This window comes from Narcine bancroftii, chromosome 5 (assembly GCF_036971445.1).
Source record: "Narcine bancroftii isolate sNarBan1 chromosome 5, sNarBan1.hap1, whole genome shotgun sequence".
Lineage (NCBI taxonomy): Eukaryota > Metazoa > Chordata > Chondrichthyes > Torpediniformes > Narcinidae > Narcine > Narcine bancroftii.
In genome coordinates this window covers 94,858,500-94,876,065 of record NC_091473.1, presented here as the reverse complement: position 1 = coordinate 94,876,065, position 17,566 = coordinate 94,858,500, and the positions used below count along the sequence as shown (strand labels likewise).

Genomic DNA, 17,566 nt, shown 5'->3' with positions numbered 1-17,566 from the left:
GGTAACTCCCTACACATTCCCATCTCATGATGTTTTACCTTACAATCCCTCCTTTGTCCTCTTTAGAGGACAATCTCGCCCTGACTATGCTACCACCGCGTTACATTAGTTCGCCTATTATTGCCAAGCTCTATACGGGTTCTGTTCACAGGGCAGTTCGGCTGGTGGGCGAGGGCTCCCCCAACCCTCCTTTGCGTACACCCCCCATCCGTCACCCCGATCCCATTGCCCGTTTACAAGTTTCATCCCATTTGCCCCCAAGCAAAAAACTAGCTAACCCCCCGTACATTAGTAAATTCCCAAGTTAACATATGGTCTACAATCTAATTCATAATACTTGTTCTACAATCTGATTAATAATGTTTGTGTTACAATCAATGTTATAATATTTAGGTTACAAGCAAGGTTAAAATTATATGTGTAACAATCTAATTCACAATCCCTCCTTCCCATCACATTCCCCTTCAGACTCCAGATCGATCTCAGCAACTTTCTCCGTCTCCTGTAATGTGAGATAGTCTTGCTCCACAGCCTGCACAGCTTGATATTTCGGAGGCAGTTCATCACGGTCAGCAAGGGCTGTCTCTATGGTCCTCGTGACCAGCGTTCGAATGCATGGAATACAACAACAGCCACAAGTGATAAAAATTGATACAGAAATGAACAAACCCAGCAAAAGTTGTCCTAACAATGTGCTCCATCTCCCAAACACTCCCTGTAACCAGGATAAAACAGGATTGGAGACTCCAGACTGGGCTTTTAATTCTTTCGCCAATGCCCTAAGTTTCGTTAACCCCTTAGTGAGTGATCCATCTGGCCCTGTGTTATTAGAGATAGAAGTGCAGCATAGATCTCCAAACATAGCACACACTCCACCTTTCTCTGCCAGGACCATATCAATCGCTATCCTATTCTGAAGTGTCATAAGGGAAGTTTCTGACAGTTGTTGATGTATTGCCTCAACAACGTCCCTGGTCAAATTTGCAAGGCGCTGGACATTATAGTGAATAAGGTTGATCCTATTAACATTCTTATTTACAGTGATGGGAAAAATTGCACTAAAAACAGGAAAACTTTCAAACCCAGCTGCAATCTCATCGGCTAATTTAAATTCGTCCGGAATATTCCGGGCTTGGCCAATGGCATCAATCCATACCCCATCAGGGTTCCTTCCTCCCGGCCCCAAGAGTCCAACACTCCTCCTTTTTCTCCACAGCCAACTCTCTGTGTGGCGCAATTCTAGGGAATCCTCGTCTCCCTCCTGCCTTTTGACAATCAGCACTGGTGCATTAAGGGTTACTAGAGCACACCGACCATCCCAGTTAGCAGGGAGCCAGTTGTACAGCACTCTTCCTCCACAAAACTCATCTGTGTAGTCATTCAATCTGCTACAAGTCTCCTTAGTTTCAGATTCATTTTTTTTGTTATGGGACCTCAAAATCATCCCCTGTATATGTTCATGATAACCAGTAACCTGTTTGGCTGCCCTGTCAGGCACCCATGTGGCGTTTTCCCTGCTAATAGTAGGTCGTCTACATACTGAATCAGTGTAACATCTTCCGGGAGCTTTAATTTCATTAGGATTTCGCTAAGGGCCTGATTGAACAGTCCTGGACTGTCCTTATAACCCTGAGGTAATCTAGTGTATGTGTACCGATGTGCTTGGTAAGTGAAAGTGAACCAGTCTTGGCATTCCTCAGCTAATTTCAAGCAGAAGAATGCGTTTGCCAGATCAATGACAGTATAGTATTCGTGCTCCGGACTCAGAGCCCTAAGTGCTACATATGGGTCTGGGACTGGTCTCCCGATGGTCTTGGTAGCCAAGTTAATCTCCCGGAGGTCGTGTACCATCCTCCAGTCTTTTCTACCCTGTTTGGGAACAGGCATGATGGGCGTGTTCCACATACTGTCAGGTGCCGCCCTAAAAACCCCTGACTCCATTAACCCTTCTATCGTTCCTTTAATACCCTCCTCCTGACTGGGCGACAAGCGGTATTGTTTTCTCCATATTGGTTTCTGCCCGGGGTTGGCCAATTCTAGAAATACCTCTCCTTTTATTACTCCCACATCATAGGGCCCCGTTGTCCATATATGTGGACTCAGATTAGAAAGATATTTGTCTGAGTCTCTGTGATCAATATTTTCTCCTTCTATGGCTCGGTCTCTTTCTACTTTCTCATTCACAACCTGGTCCCATGCTTCAATATTCAGTCTGACAAATTTTCCTCCCTCCGAGGTGGAATATCCCGGGATTTCTGTCTGCCTGTATTCACACCCTATCGCTTCCTTTACCATCGGACCCAGCTGTCGAGCGTGATGATCTTTGTCAATACCCAAGGTCACATGAGGCACACTTTCTACTCCTAAGCAGAACCACTCCATTTGTTCTTCTGTCATGACAACCATAGCAGCTATTCCCTCCTTACCTACAAAGATAAATGGACAATGTATCGTTTCTGTCTTCCCTTCTTTTAGAGAGTCCCACCTCTCCTCATATTCCTGGTCCGGGTGGATGGTGTAGTTTAATGTAACATGCATAGGATCTAGTGGATAAAGGTAATCCCCATACCGAGGAATACTGGCCCTCCACTCAAAAAACTGTTTAATCAGCCCTGGGCCTGGTTCATCATACAGTAGCCGACTCCAGAAAATACTAACCTCCACAGAGTCTTCTGAAGCGTTAGATGGGGTCATTACTATAAACTGTCCTCCCCTTCTTATTGTATCCCCTGGGTATGTTAACCGAAGGCCCTTCTCAGAACATTGTATGGTTATTCCTAGTTTGGTAAGAATGTCCCTTGCTAATAAATTAATGGGGCAACTTGGCACAACCAGGACAGGCGTTTTAACCCTTTGTCGTCCAAATGTCATGTCGATGTTATCTGTATAGGGCTGTGTTTCCCTTATCCCGGAGAATCCTATTGTAGATAATGTTTTGCCCGAAAATGTGCTCCCTGGGGGTTTTTTAATCACTGTCGTAACTGCTGCCCCTGTGTCAACCATAAATTCAATTTTTTCTCCATTTACCATCCCCCAAATTTTTGGTGGCTCCCAGGGAGGCGTGATTTTTGATTCTCCTGGGCACCGTCAATAATCAAATTCAGCACCTTCCTCAATATAGTCATTACACTGAGGTGCCTGGACTTGTTGATCACTCTGCCACCCCCCGATTCTCTGGGGCCCATCAATGTGTCCATCCCTACCCCTTGCTTGTCCTCTTAAGTTTCCTCCTCTTCCCCGATAGCCTCTCATAGAGGGTAATCTTTTTCCCCTTGCTCTCCCAGCCTCCGGACAGTTCCGCTGGTAGTGTCCAGGATTTTGGCAGTACCAGCATACTGCATGTTCCCCTCTATACATTGTACCTAGCTGTCTTTCCCAACCATTTCTTACTTGGGGTCCCGGATTTATCACTGGCCCCATGACCTGTGGGACTATCTGTTGGGCCGCTAATTTAACCCCTATATGTTCTATGGCTCTCACCAATTTATCGGTTGTTTTGTCCACCTCCTTCTGGGACGCACTTTCTGACTTAGCATGCTCTGATTGACGATGTCGTTTGATTGCATGTGTCAGGTGTCTTTTCCACAAATCCTCTGACATTGTCTCTAATCCCACAATGTCCCTTAATTTTGCTTGAACCGTAGCAGGTAGTCCGTTTATTATCCCATTACGAAAGTGAGCCCTTCCTAAGGGGCTGTGGTCGGGTCTTTCTCCAGTCCCTGTTTCCCATAAGTCCCATGCTCGAGTGAAATACTCGTGTGCAGTCTCTCCTTCCTTAGTTGAAGGGTTACCAAGGCATCCAAACTATAGGGTGTAGGAAATGTTTCTCTAAGTGCTTCCCAAAATTTATTCCGAAGTGGGTTAAATTCTATTTCATCCCCCAATTTACTGCTTCTTACAATTTTCTCTATTTGCTTCAGGGCCCCTTCTGCCTTTAATTTTATCATGATAGTTCTGACATCTGCGAGTGCTAATTGTTCTTGGCAGGTTTCTCGCTCAAAACAAGAAATCCATGGACTAGCCCCATTACTCAACGGAGGTAGTTTTTTCATTAAACTCTCTAAGTCCATTCGTGACCAGGGTACATATTTTTGAGTTCCCCGTCCCGTGATCAGTAATGGGCATTGATATCTCAATTTTGGGGATTTCTGCTCCTTCTTTACTCTTGGCATGCATTTATTTATCCCACCTTGTTCTGACTCTTCTTCGTCACTGTCACTGTCCCTATCAGCTTCCAATGTCTCAGGGTCAAAGGTATATTGGTCACGTTCATCTCTAAGATAATCTTTTCGGCCATAGTTTAGTTGTTTCACATCTTTCTCTTTTGTCCTAACTATGTCCAGGTAGGCATGTCTATTTTTCTCCCTCCTGAGTCTTTTCCTTTTACTTTCCTCCCATGGTGGATCGTATCTCGTTTCCTCATCTGTACTACACTTTTCATCCTTTACTCCTATTACCATTCCTTCAGCTTTAATTTCTCCTGACAGTGTTGTAGTTATCTTTTCCACTTCCTTAAATACACCTACCATTAATTCTTTTTGATCCTCACTGATCTGCCCCAGCACATTAATATCTCTGTTTAAGTTTTTAATGTTATCCTGAACCTTTTTCATGTTCCATTTCTGTATCTCTAACTCCTTTTCTATTTTCTTAGACTCCATAGGGGTCTCTACATCTATTACTCCCCCTTCTATTTTTATTAAAGGGGCCTGTACCTCGTCTGATGTGTCCCTATTCCCGAGGTTCTTGTCACACCCCAGTGTCTCAATATCTGGATATAAGGGACGTGACTCCAGTATCCCATCTGGGGTGCCAGAGAGAGAGAGAGAGAGAGAGAGAGAGAGAGAGAGAAAGAGATAGAGAGAGAGAGAAAGAGATAGAGAGGCAGATACACAGAGCACAAGAGATAGAGAGAGAAAATGCCTTGCACTGGCCCCACTGGGAGAAAAGTCTTCAGATTAACACTTTCATTTCAAAGGTTTTAAAAGGTTCTCATCCTGTGATCACTGGTCTGGATCAGATTGGGTCTCCCACCACTGGGAACTATCACTCCTTCCTTCCCTCCCAGCTCGAGTGAGCTACACGTCAGCCCACAATGTCTGCCCTGATCCCGCAATGGTGGGGGTGCGGGAAAAAGGGAGGGAGAGAGGATAAAACAGGATCCCATTTGATGCGGAGCTGGAATTGTGGGCACAAAATTAAAACCAAATTGTATTTCTCTGCCCTGCCCAACCTGGGGATTTCAGGGCAGCACCGCCACAGATTGGGATTGGGAGGGGGAGTGGGTGAGAGAGGAGGGGGGGGAGAAGAGAGAGAGGGGGAGAGAAGAGAGAGGGGGGGAGAGAAGAGAGAGGGGGGAGGGTGAAAGGAGGGAGGGAGAGAGCAAACCCGGACACTTCGTGGCTGGAAACTGGAAACAGGCACTTTTCCTTTCCCTTCTGTGTTTTGTTTCTTCCAGCTTATCTAAGCCTCTACGTTTTTAAATTTTTTTCCTCACCTGTCAGGAACATCTCAGTGCCCCCGGGTAACCAACCCCTCTTCCTCCAGCGGTCTACACATTTTCGGAGCATTTTTTGTTTTTCCAATGCCGCATTACTGGTATTTCGCTCCTCTAATTCCTGATTAATTTCCTTAATAACTTGGTCAAAAGTCTTAGCAGGCAACTGTACAGCCATAGCTGCGGGACCGCTTTCTAATGCCTGTTTTAATTTAGGTTCTTGTCCGTTTAGGGGATCTATGTCAACGAAAATTGCTTTTAAAAATGTCTCCTTGCAAGCTGGATGACTAATATCTTTTAAGAGAACAGTCTCTAAGTCTTGTCCTCCAATTGACTTCAGACTGTCCTGTATACTCTGATTGCTCGTTTTCCACTCTCTGTTTTCCCAAAGGGGTCTGAAAGTTAAATTACAACTAGAAAACCAAATATTTGGGCTATACTTTTGTCCTGTTTCCCTGTACCAATCTATGAATTTACGTAACTTTATCTCCTTGGTGATGTTGGGAATACCCTCATTTAACTTATCAAAAGTATTTCGAATAAACTGGGTGTCTCTTAGGAGTTTGTCAACTTTTTCATTAATATCTCCTACCTGATCCGGACACAGCTGTCGCAGCCTTCTGTCGTCGTTCTTGTTCACCAGGCAGGCGTCCCTGAGTACTTTTTTTGTTGTCTCAAGGTCTCTAGTGTCTGCTGTGGTATTCCACCACGGCGAATTGGGGAAATAAATTCTTAACTTCTCAAGTGTACAGACATTATCATACCTACCGGACATTTATAAGTCAGTCTCTCAGATACAATTGAGGCCAATAAGCCTGAACCTTTGTTTTCTTTCAAAGCCCAACCTTCACGTGGGAGATTTCTCCTCTTAATAACCAGTTTAGGGCAGAAAACTCAGGTCCTCAATTGTTTATAGACCACCTTCTCACTCTATTGGACTTTGCAACGACACAATAAAGACTTTTAAACTCTAGTAGTTTCTTGCGAAGCACTTAATAAATGTCATTCAAACACCTTAAGGACTTTTATCTTGTCTGTAATCACTTACGTGTTACAATCCTGGCATGCGACCTTCAATTGTGGTCGTCTAATTTGTCCGATCTCCAGTTCTTACTGACAATCATAAAGATTTAAAAAAAAAAAAAAGAGAATTTTGTTAAAACAGGCTTCTCTGGACCTTTTTATCAGCCGGCTGAGATGATTGTCAGAAAAAACAGAAACCGTCGTCCAGTGTTCACTCACCCATCACGTCGGGGTCACCAAATTGTTAGGTCTGCTTTGTTCATGAATGAGTGAGACAAACACCAGGCTGAGTCGAAATCAGGGTTCTTTGTTCTTTATTACCGGATTGTAACACTTGCGACCAACCAAGTTAGTCGGAGAATGCATTCTGCCGTTATCAGCAAAATGGTGATTTTTTATACCCTTGGATACATGCTTAGAACATCATCATATCATTACTTGTCCAATGACTAAAACTGTTGCTATCCTTTCCCTGCTAGCTTCCTGCCTCTCAATCCATCAATGTCTCTCTTAAACTGTTGCTATCCTTTCCCTGCTAGCTTCCTGCCTCTCAATCCATCAATGTCTCTCTTATCTTGTAAGTACAAGGATGCATTCTGTTACTCCTTAGTACTGGGTGACTCCTTCTCCGGTCCCATCTCATGATGTTTTACCTAACAAGAGTACAAGGACACCTCCCCTTCTTGTTACTGCCCTGTACAGGGTAACTCCCTACACATTCCCATCTCATGATGTTTTACCTTACACTATGCAAACTGTAAATTTGTTTACAGTTCCCAGGAGAAGACAGGCTGCAGTATGAAGAATCCAAGATGGAAAAGAAGCAAACAGCTCCTCTCAAAGAACTGTTTGATCCTGAATTGAGCCAGCAAGGTGGACTGAGAATGCTTGGCAGGAGGTTGGAGCCAGCCACCATTGAAGAAGCGGCTTCAACTACCAAGCAAGAAGAGGACCACGATAATGCACTGCAGACCTCATTCGCTGATTTAAGAGGTTAGTGGAACTGGAACTGATGAATGTACGTTGCAAAGCCCCATTGGTGCTGTACCGAGCAAAAGGCTGATGATAGAGACTCAATCAGTGCTATCTGAATGTAACGATGTAAATCCTGATTATAGTATTTTCAAGGTTATGAGCATAGGAAGATCTTCAAAGGCATCTAGACCAAGTACAGCTTCCCGTGCTTCAAGCATATCAGCTATGCATGCTAAGGCAGAAGCAGACTTGGTGACTATCTATGCACAACGTGAGTGGTTGGAGAAAAGACATGCTTTAGAACAGGGGTGTCAAACTCAAATTCACAGAGGGCCAAAATTAAAAACTTGGACTAAGTCGTGGGCCAAACTAAATATTTATTGAAAATTTTCAACAACATCTGCATGTTTTCTCTTCTTTCAACATATGTAATATTAAACTTTTTCTTATTAAAACAAATGTTTAATAATAGTTTTGGTTAAACTCTTTCCAGAAGAAGCATTAACAAATGAGAAATAAAATATTCAATAAATAATATTTCTCTATAGCCTTTAAGCTCCTTTTAAATGTATTTTTTTTCACAAGCCAACAAGTCAAAAAAATAACAACTTTCTTCAATGACAAATAGGTTTGTCTTTTAAAATGATGAACATATAGTCTGCCTCCCACCTGTCTTGAAAGGTCCTGTTTTCTGTCTTTGGTTTGGCCATTTTTCGTAAGGGGTTTATTACATGTGAGTTGGGCGACAGGTCGCAGATGGTAATGAAAGTAAAGAGAGGAGGTGGGGGCGATTAGCGGGCTGACGGGCCGGCGCCAACGCATTTGCAAAGCATTCTGGGATTTGTAGTATTAGCTGTGCATGTGCTATACTGGCGCGGCGGCCAGCGGGCCACCTCTAATACATATTTGATATGATCTTGCGGGCCAAATATAATTATATCATGAGCCAAATTTGGCCCGCGGGCCGGAGTTTGACATGTGTGCTTTAGAAGATATGGAAGCTGAAATGGAGAATCAGCAACTCAGGCAAGAAATTGAAATGAAGAATCAGCAACTGAAGTTACAAATGGCTAATGAAGAACAAAAAAGATTATTGAATAGATGAAAGAAAAGACTAGATCTTGAGGAACAATATGCTATGAATATGGTCGGAGTAAAAGCATTAGCTTCTGCAAGATCTATCACTTAAAGTAAAATACCCAAGGTGCTAGCACCTAACTTTCCTGCAGGTCAATAGGTACCACAACCACAAATAATGAGTATACTTGAGCAAGGAGCCACGGTTGACGCACCTAGTGTTCAAATGGCAAGGACCAACCCTGTGAAAAGAGCTAGCAACATTCAATCTTTTCTGAGTGCACAATTTATGAATCTTCCCGAAAGGAGAGCATTTCGAAAAAGTTCGACCATGCGAGTTGATCATTCTCAACAATTGATGTCTCTTCATGTTGCTGAAGAACCAGCGACAAGTCAAGGATCCCTTCTAATGCCATCACTTACATGCCAAGGATCCCCATTAATGCCATCAGTTACAACTTAAGGTCCTACACCTATGGTACCAGTTCAAGTTCCGTATGCTCCATTCACAACTAGACAGCCAATCACAAGCCAAGGTGGACAAGACAATATATTATCACTCATAACAAAACAAAATGAAATTTCTACTATGTTAGCGCAGCAACAAGGTTCATATGGTTTACCTAAGAAGGACATTCCAGTTATCAATGGTGATCCATTAAAATATCTGACGTTCTTGAAATCCTTTGAACATCACATTGAAAGTAATACTAAAAATGCTTAAGATTGTCTGTATTACCTAGAACAGTATACTGGAGGTCAAGTGAAGGAACTTGTCAAAAGTTGCCAATATATGGATCCAGACCAAGGTTTTAAAAAGGCAAAAGAATGATTGCATCATCATTATGGCAATGAACATAAAATCGCAAGTGCCCACATAGACAAGATTCTTTCTTGGTCAGCAATAAAATCAGAGGACTCAAAAGCTTTACAAGCATATGCACTCTTTCTGAGAGGATGTTGTAATGCAATGGGAAGTAGTATACATTTACAAGAGCTGAATTTGCTAATTTATCAATTATTATAAACAAATGACCTTACAAGCTGAAGGATTTATGAAGAACCAAAGTTGCAGAGCTTAAAATGATTCCCAGAAGGAATGCTACCTTTGAGGATGTTGTACAATTTTTGGAATGGCAGGTATATGTTTACACCATACCAGCATTTGGAAATATTAAGGATACTTCGGTAGTTCTAAAGATGTAAAGAAGTCTAAATCATCATTTCAACAGAAATCAAAGGGAAGTACCTTTGTTACTGCTGTGTCAGATACAAGCACAGGAAAGGACAAGGAAACAAAGGAAAAAGAAGATCAGACTGCTCAGGAAAGCTGTTTGTATTGCAAAGATAAGCATGCTTTAGAAAAATGTTCATGATTGGAGAAAAAGTCATATGATGAGAAATTAATCTTTTTAAAGAAGAATGGAATATGTTTTGGTTACTTGTGTAAAAGGACACATGAGCAAAACTTGTAATAAGCAACTCACTTGTGATATATGCACTTTAAAGCATCCTAAGTTACTGCATACTCAACAAAGTAAAGTTGAGAAGGATGACGAACAATCTGAATCCAAGACTAAAGACACAGTCAAAGAGTATGCGTGAACTTCAGCTCAGACAAACGGTCTTACTGGTCTCGATAGCTCATGTACAGATTAAAGCTAAAAAAGGATACTGAAGACCTATGCATTTCTTGATCCAGGAAGTATTGCGTCATTTTGTACCGTTGAGTTAATGAATAAACTCAATCTTCATGGTAAAAGATCAAGATCTTGTTGAAGACAATAAATGATGAAAAGAACATTGAAACTAATATTGTTTCAGGTCTGCAAATTGCTGGATTGAATAGCAATGAATTTTGTAATCTCCCAAGTGTATATACTCAGAAAACTATGCCGGTGAATAAAGAGAATATTCCTTATCAGTAGTTTTTGATTGTGGAGCATCACTTCAAGGAATTTCATTGAATTCTCAACTTTTACAAGGTCCAAACCTAACCAGTATTTTAATAGGCATTCTGATAAGATTTTGTAAAGAGCATATTGTGATTTCTGCAGATATTGAAGCGATGTTTCATCAAGTGAAAATACCATTGGAAGATCATGATTTACGACAATTGTTGTGGTGGTCTAATGGTGATTACAATAAAGATATGATTGAATACAGAATGACAGTTCATCTATTTTGAACAACTTCATCACTGAGTTGTGCAAAATTTGGTCTCAGGAAATGTGCTGAAGATAATGAATAGCAATTTAGTTCTCAAACTATAAACATCATGATAAATAATTTTTATGTTGATGATCATCTTACTTCAGTGGTTTCAGAAAAAGAAGCAATAGATCTTTATCATGAGTTAAAAGAGATCTGTAATAAAGGAGATTTATTCCTTATGAAATGGATTAGCAACAGTCCAGATGGGTTGGATGTTATCCCTGAGACAGAAAGAGCAAAGGAGATAAAACACCTTGACTTGGATTGTGACATTCTACCTATCAAAAGAATTCTGGGGGTGCAATGGTGAGTTTAATCTGATGTTTTCAAATTTAAAATTGTTTTGAAACAAGAAGAGGTATTCTTTCGATCATAAGCTCAATATGTGATCCTTTGGGAATATTGGCACCAGTAGTGTTAATAGCCAAGAAAATTCTGCAAGAATTGTGCAGAAGAAAATTTGGATGGGATGAAGTTATACCAGGTTCCATCGCACAAGATTGGATGAATTGGATTGAGAGTTTTAAAATGTTAGAAAGTTTTGAAGTCGACAGATGTTTTAAACCAACAGACTTTGGAATTGCCACATTTCCTCAGTTATACTATTTTAATGATGTAATCGAAGTTGGTTTTGGTACTGTTAGTTTAGTACTGCGAAATAACCAAGAGCGAGTACATTGTGGATTTGTAATGGGAAAAGTCAGAATGGCTCCATTAAAGCCAGTCAATATACCTCAAATGGAATTGACTGCTGCTACTACAGTGAGCAAAATGGGCACTGGGTTAAGAAAAGAATTACAGATGGAGTTAGCAGATCTTATGTTTTGGACTGATAGTACATCAGTGCTTAAACACATTATCAACAAAACCATGAGGTTTCGTACCTTTGCGACTAACAGAATTAATGAGATGGAAAAAGTTTTGCATGTTAATCAATGGAGATATGTTAAAACAGTGGATAATCCAGCTGATATAGCTTCACGAGGATCACAGGTTCAATCATTTCTGAAAAGATCCAACACTTGTCTGTTCAGTCCTCAATTTCTTGCAATCTTAAGAAGATTGGCCTCAAAATACTGAAGAGTTAAAAGAATTTTCAATGGAGGATCCAAAACACTAATCTGAATACTATTCAAATATCTGATGAGAATGATCTGATTATTTGATTAATTCAATCATTCTTCATGGTTTAGTTTGAAAAAGGCAATAGCATGGATTCTTAGATTTAAAAACTATGTTTTTACATCATATCAAAAAAGAAAATCAGAGGTCTCAAAAGAGCTGTTACCTAAAAGTTAATGAATTGGTGAATGCTGAATTAGAGAAAATGCATTTGATAATGAGATATCAAAATTGAAGGAGAATCTGAATGTTACAAAAATAAGTTGTGTTTACAAACTGAATCGTATTAACCATATAACCATATAACCATATAACCACTTACAGCACAGAACAGGCCAGTTCGGCCCTACTAGTCCATGCCGTAACAAATTCCCACCCTCCTAGTCCCACTGACCAGCACCCGGTCCCTACCCCTCCTGTCCTCTCCTCTCCATGTAACTATCCAGTCTATCCTTAAATGTAACCAATGATCCCGCCTCAACTACGTCTGCCGGAAGCTAATTCCACATCCCTACCACCCTTTGCGTAAAGAAATTTCCCCTCATGTTCCCTTTATAATTTTCCCCCTTCAATCTTAAACCATGCCCTCTAGTTTGAATCTCCCCCACTCTTAATTGAAAAAGCCTGTCCACATTTACTCTGTCTGTCCCTTTTAAAATCTTAAACACCTCTATCAAGTCCCCCCTCAATCTTCTACGCTCCAGAGAAAAAAGCCCTAGTCTGCACAACCTTTCCCTGTAACTCAAACCTTGAAATCCTGTCAACATTCTTGTAAACCTTCTCTGTACTCTCTCTATTTTGTTTATATCTTTCCTATAATTTGGTGACCAAAACTGTACACAGTACTCCAAATTTGGCCTCATCAATGCCTTGTAGAATTTCATCATAACCTCCCTACTCTTGAATTCAATACTCCGATTTATGAAGGCCAACATTCCAAATGCCTTCTTCACCACACCATCTACCTGAGTATCAGCCTTGAGGGTACTATTTACCAGCACTCCTAAATCCCTTTGTTGCTCTGCACATCTCAATAGCCTACCATTTAATGCATATGACCTATTTAGATTTGCCTTTCCAAAATGTAACACCGCCCACTTATCTGTATTAAATTCCATCAGCCCTTTCTCAGCCCACACCTCCAGCCTTCCTAAATCATCTTTTAACCTACGGTAATCTTCCTCACTGTCCACAACACCACCAATCTTTGTATCATCCGCAAACTTGCTTATCCAATTCTCCACCCCTACTTCCAGATAGTTAATATAGATAACAAACAATAGTGGACCCAGGACCGATCCCTGAGGAACTCCACTAGTCACCGGCCTCCAATTGGACAAACAATTTTGCACCACTACTCTCTGACACCTCCCATCCAACCATTGTTGAATCCATTGCACTACCTCCTTATTTATACCTAATGCCTCCACCTTTGTCAAAAGCTTTACTAAAGTCTAAATAGACAACATCCACAGCTTTCCCTTCATCAACCTTTTTTGTAACCCCTTCGAAAAACTCAATCAGGTTTGTCAAGCATGATCTACCCCTGACAAAACCATGCTGATTACTCCCTATCAATCCCTGTACCTCCAAATATTTGTAAATACCATCCCTCAGAACACTTTCCGTCAACTTACCCACCACAGACGTCAGACTCACAGGCCTATAATTCCCAGCTTTACATTTGGACCCTTTCTTAAACAGTGGAACCACATGCGCCACCCTCCAATCCTTTGGCACTACCCCCGTGACCAGTGACATCCTAAATATCTCTGTTAATGGCCCCACTATCTGTCAACAAGCCTCCCTGAGTGTCCTTGGGAATATTTTGTCCGGTCCCGGAGATTTATCCACCTTTATCTTTTTCAACACAGCCATCACTACCTCCTCGGTTATCCTTATATGCTTCATGACCTCCCCACTATTTTTCTTTTCTTCAACTGGTTCAACATTTTTTCCCTAGTGAATACCAAGGCAAAGAAATCATTCAAAATTTCCCCCATTTCCTCTGACTTCTCACTCAGCCTACCCTCGCTATCTACAAGAGGTCCAATTTTATCCCTCACTAATCTTTTACTTTTAATGTACCTATAGAAACCCTTTGGATTTATTTTTACTCTGTCTGCTAAAGCCTCTTCGTGCCTTTTTTTGGCCTTTCTAATTTCTTTCTTAAGATTCCTTCTACACTTCTTGTAGTCCTCCTCAAACTCTCAGCTCCCTGCTCTTTATACATCTTGTACACCTCCCTTTTTCTCCTAACCAAATTTCCAATATTCCTCAAAAACCAAGCCTCCCTATGACTTCCAGCCTTTCCTTTAATCCTCACTGGGACATATCTACTCTGTACCCTCAAAATTTCTTTTTGAATATCCTCCATTTTTCATTAACATCCTTACCTGAAAATATCCTGTCCCACTCAATACTCCCCAAATCCCTTCTTATTCCTTCAAAATTTGCTCTTCTCCAATCCAGAACCTCAACTTTCAGCCCCTCTTTGCTCTTCCCTAAAACTAACAGAGTTATGATCACTAGACCCAATTTGTTCTCCAACATTAATGTCCGATACCTGACCTAGCTCATTCTCTAACAGGAGATCTAGTATTACACCGTCCCAAGTTGGTTCTTCTACTAATTGATTTAGAAAACAATCTTGAACACATTTAACGAACTCTAGCCCATCCAGCCCTCTAACTGTATGGGTATCCCAATCAATGTGTGGCAAGTTAAAATCTCCCATGATCAGTACCTTATGATTCTCACACATATACGTTATCTCCCTACAAATTTGTTCCTCTAATTTTCTTGGCCCATTTGGTGGTCCGTAATACACCCCTATTAGCACCCTCATGCCTCCTTCACCCCTCAATTCCACCCAAACAGCCTCACTGGATGATCCCTCCAGACCATCCTGCCACCTCACAGCAGTAATGCCCTCCTTAACAAGCAGAGCAACTCCTCCCCCTTTTTTACCCCCTGCTCTATCACATCTAAAACAAATGTATCCTGGAATATTAAGTTGCCAGTCCTGCCCTTCCTGTAGCCAGGTCTCACTAATTGCCACAATATCATGACCCCAAGTATCTGTCCATGCTCTAAGCTCATCTACCTTGTTCACTGTGCTTCTTGCATTAAAATATATACATTTCAGAGAATGACCCTCACCTATATTCTCTTTTCTACCTTCTGGTAAATTATGTATTGAGAGTAGGAGGAAGACTTGAAAAAGCAATAATGCCAGAAGATGTGAAACATCCCACTATATTAGCTAAGGAATTTCAAATATCTGAATTGATTGTTCAACATATACTTGAGAAAACAGGTCATGGAGGTTGTAATCACCTATTATCAGAATTGCACCAGAAATATTGGATACTTGGTGCTTCAACATTGATCAAAAGAATTATAGCAAAATGTGTTAATTGTCGACTGTGCAAATGCTAAACCTGGACAACAACAAATGGTGGATTTATTTTGGAAAAGATGGATTAAAGAATATCTTTCATTATTACAAGAAAGACAAAAATGGTCTAAAGCTAAACACAATTTTGGATGTGGAGACATTGTAATTATCATGGATGATTCTGCAACAAGAAATTCTTGGTTGTTGGGGAGAAATTGTGGAAACAGTTCTGGACAAAAAAGGTTTCATTCGGTAACCCAAGACGCGTTACTTAAATCAACCTATTACTAAAATCTATCATTTACAAGCAGAAAGTTTTGATTTCTAATCTTATACTTACCATATTTACTTTTATATCTGTAATAGTGATTATTATATATGTCATTAATTTGGGACTGGAATGTAAAGGTTAAAACCTTGTGTTTTTGCTTCTTAGTAATTTTGTGTCTATCCCTTTAAGGATAAGTATTGTTTGTAGTGTTCTTTGGCTTGGCTTCGCGAAGATTTATGGAGGGGGTAAAAAGTCCACGTCAGCTGCAGGCTCGTTTGTGGCTGACCAGTCCGATGCGGGACAGGCAGACACGATTGCAGCGGTTGCAGGGGAAAATTGGTTGGTTGGGGTTGGGTGTTGGGTTTTTCCTCCTTTGCCTTTTGTCAGTGAGGTGGGCTCTGCGGTCTTCTTCAAAGGAGGTTGCTGCCCGCCAAACTGTGAGGCGCCAAGATGCACGGTTTGAGGCGTTATCAGCCCACTGGCGGTGGTCAATGTGGCAGGCACCAAGAGATTTCTTTAGGCAGTCCTTGTACCTTTTCTTTGGTGCACCTCTGTCACGGTGGCCAGTGGAGAGCTCGCCATATAACACGATCTTGGGAAGGCGATGGTCCTCCATTCTGGAGACGTGACCCATCCAGCGCAGCTGGATCTTCAGCAGTGTTACCATAGTTACTATGACATCATATGTTGTAATATCCATGCAGACTTAGAGCTTGCTTTCTCTTTTTTCAGAGAACCATGGAAGATGAGCTCGAAATAGTTTTCTTTGAATTCGTCTGAATTACCTCTTATCATCTTAATTCATTTTATTATCGTTTTATATCATTATGTCTTTAATTATAACCAAATGCTTTGCTTATTCATCATAATGAAAATATTGATGCAAAGTTATGCAAAATGTTTATCCATTTATATTAACTAATTAAAGCTACATAAAGCTGCATCTACAGAGTTTGGTTTATTGGATTGATAAGATTGTAATTCAGAATATCGTCCTTATGTTTCTTTGAAGATGACCCGTTTTGAAATTGGGAAATACTAGAAAATGAAAAATGTTGTTTATAAAAGCTACTCCATTCCTCGGTTTATTAATAGTTCCAAGGGCCTTATTATTCATTGTAGAGTCCTACTCTGAATAGCCTTAAAATACATCACTCAGGATTAAATTCCATCTGCTTTTGCTCTACTCTAACCAACTGATCAATATCATCCTGTAGCCTACAACTATCCTCACAACTATAGTGCCAGCTTCAGCTCCAACAGAATCATCAAGTTTCTGAATTACACAATGGTAGTTGGCCTCATCGGCAACAATAATGAGTCAGCTTACAGAGAGGAGGTTGAAGGGCTTGAACCACTGTTCAAAAGCAACAACCTAAGTCTCAACATGGACAAGACAAAGGAGATGACTGTAGACTTCAGGAGGATGGAGGACCACTCCCTATTGCAAGGAGTGGTGCTTAAAGAAGGCTCAGAGAATTACTGAGGTCCCTTATTATTCAGCCTGCAGTATCTTTGAGACACTACCTTCAAGGATGAGGTGCAGGAGTATAAAAACTAGGACTGAAGGCTGGGAAACAGTTTCTTTCTCCTGGCAGTGAGACTTTTGAACAATCCTTGAAACCCATGAGCTATTCATAAATATATATATATATATATGTGTGTGTGTGTGTGTGTGTGTGTGTGTGTGTGTGTGTATTTTGGATTGCTATGTATGTTGTTTGTTTGTAGGGTGCACTCTATGTCTCTATGGGTGCACTATGGTGCAGATGTAGGGTAGGGTCCAGGACATTTTGGTGCCGGACATTTTGGCCTCCACAGTTTGGCATCCACATTTTGGCTCCAGACATATTGCCATCCACAGTTTGATGCTGGACATTTTGGCACTAACAATTAGGTGGATGTTACCATGGAGCAAAGGGAGTTCGGAGATGTCACTGCTGGGAGATAGGTGTTCGGAGATGTCACCGCGGGGAGGGTGGAGGTG

At 41.1% G+C, this 17,566-nt stretch overlaps 1 protein-coding gene across 3 annotated transcripts in view; it reads left to right on the top strand.

Moving 5' to 3' along the window:
* The window catches only part of wls (Wnt ligand secretion mediator), a 167,909-nt gene that overhangs the window by 56,992 nt on the left and 93,351 nt on the right, over window positions 1-17,566 (top strand). For 2 of the 3 annotated variants that reach the window (XM_069938418.1, XM_069938419.1), the window contains exon 2: window positions 7,294-7,513. The exons of the other annotated variant lie outside the window; for it this stretch is intronic. In XM_069938418.1, coding sequence (XP_069794519.1) covers window positions 7,294-7,513 — 220 coding nt within the window. The remainder of the gene's footprint in view (window positions 1-7,293; window positions 7,514-17,566) is intronic. 3 annotated transcript variants of the gene reach the window in all.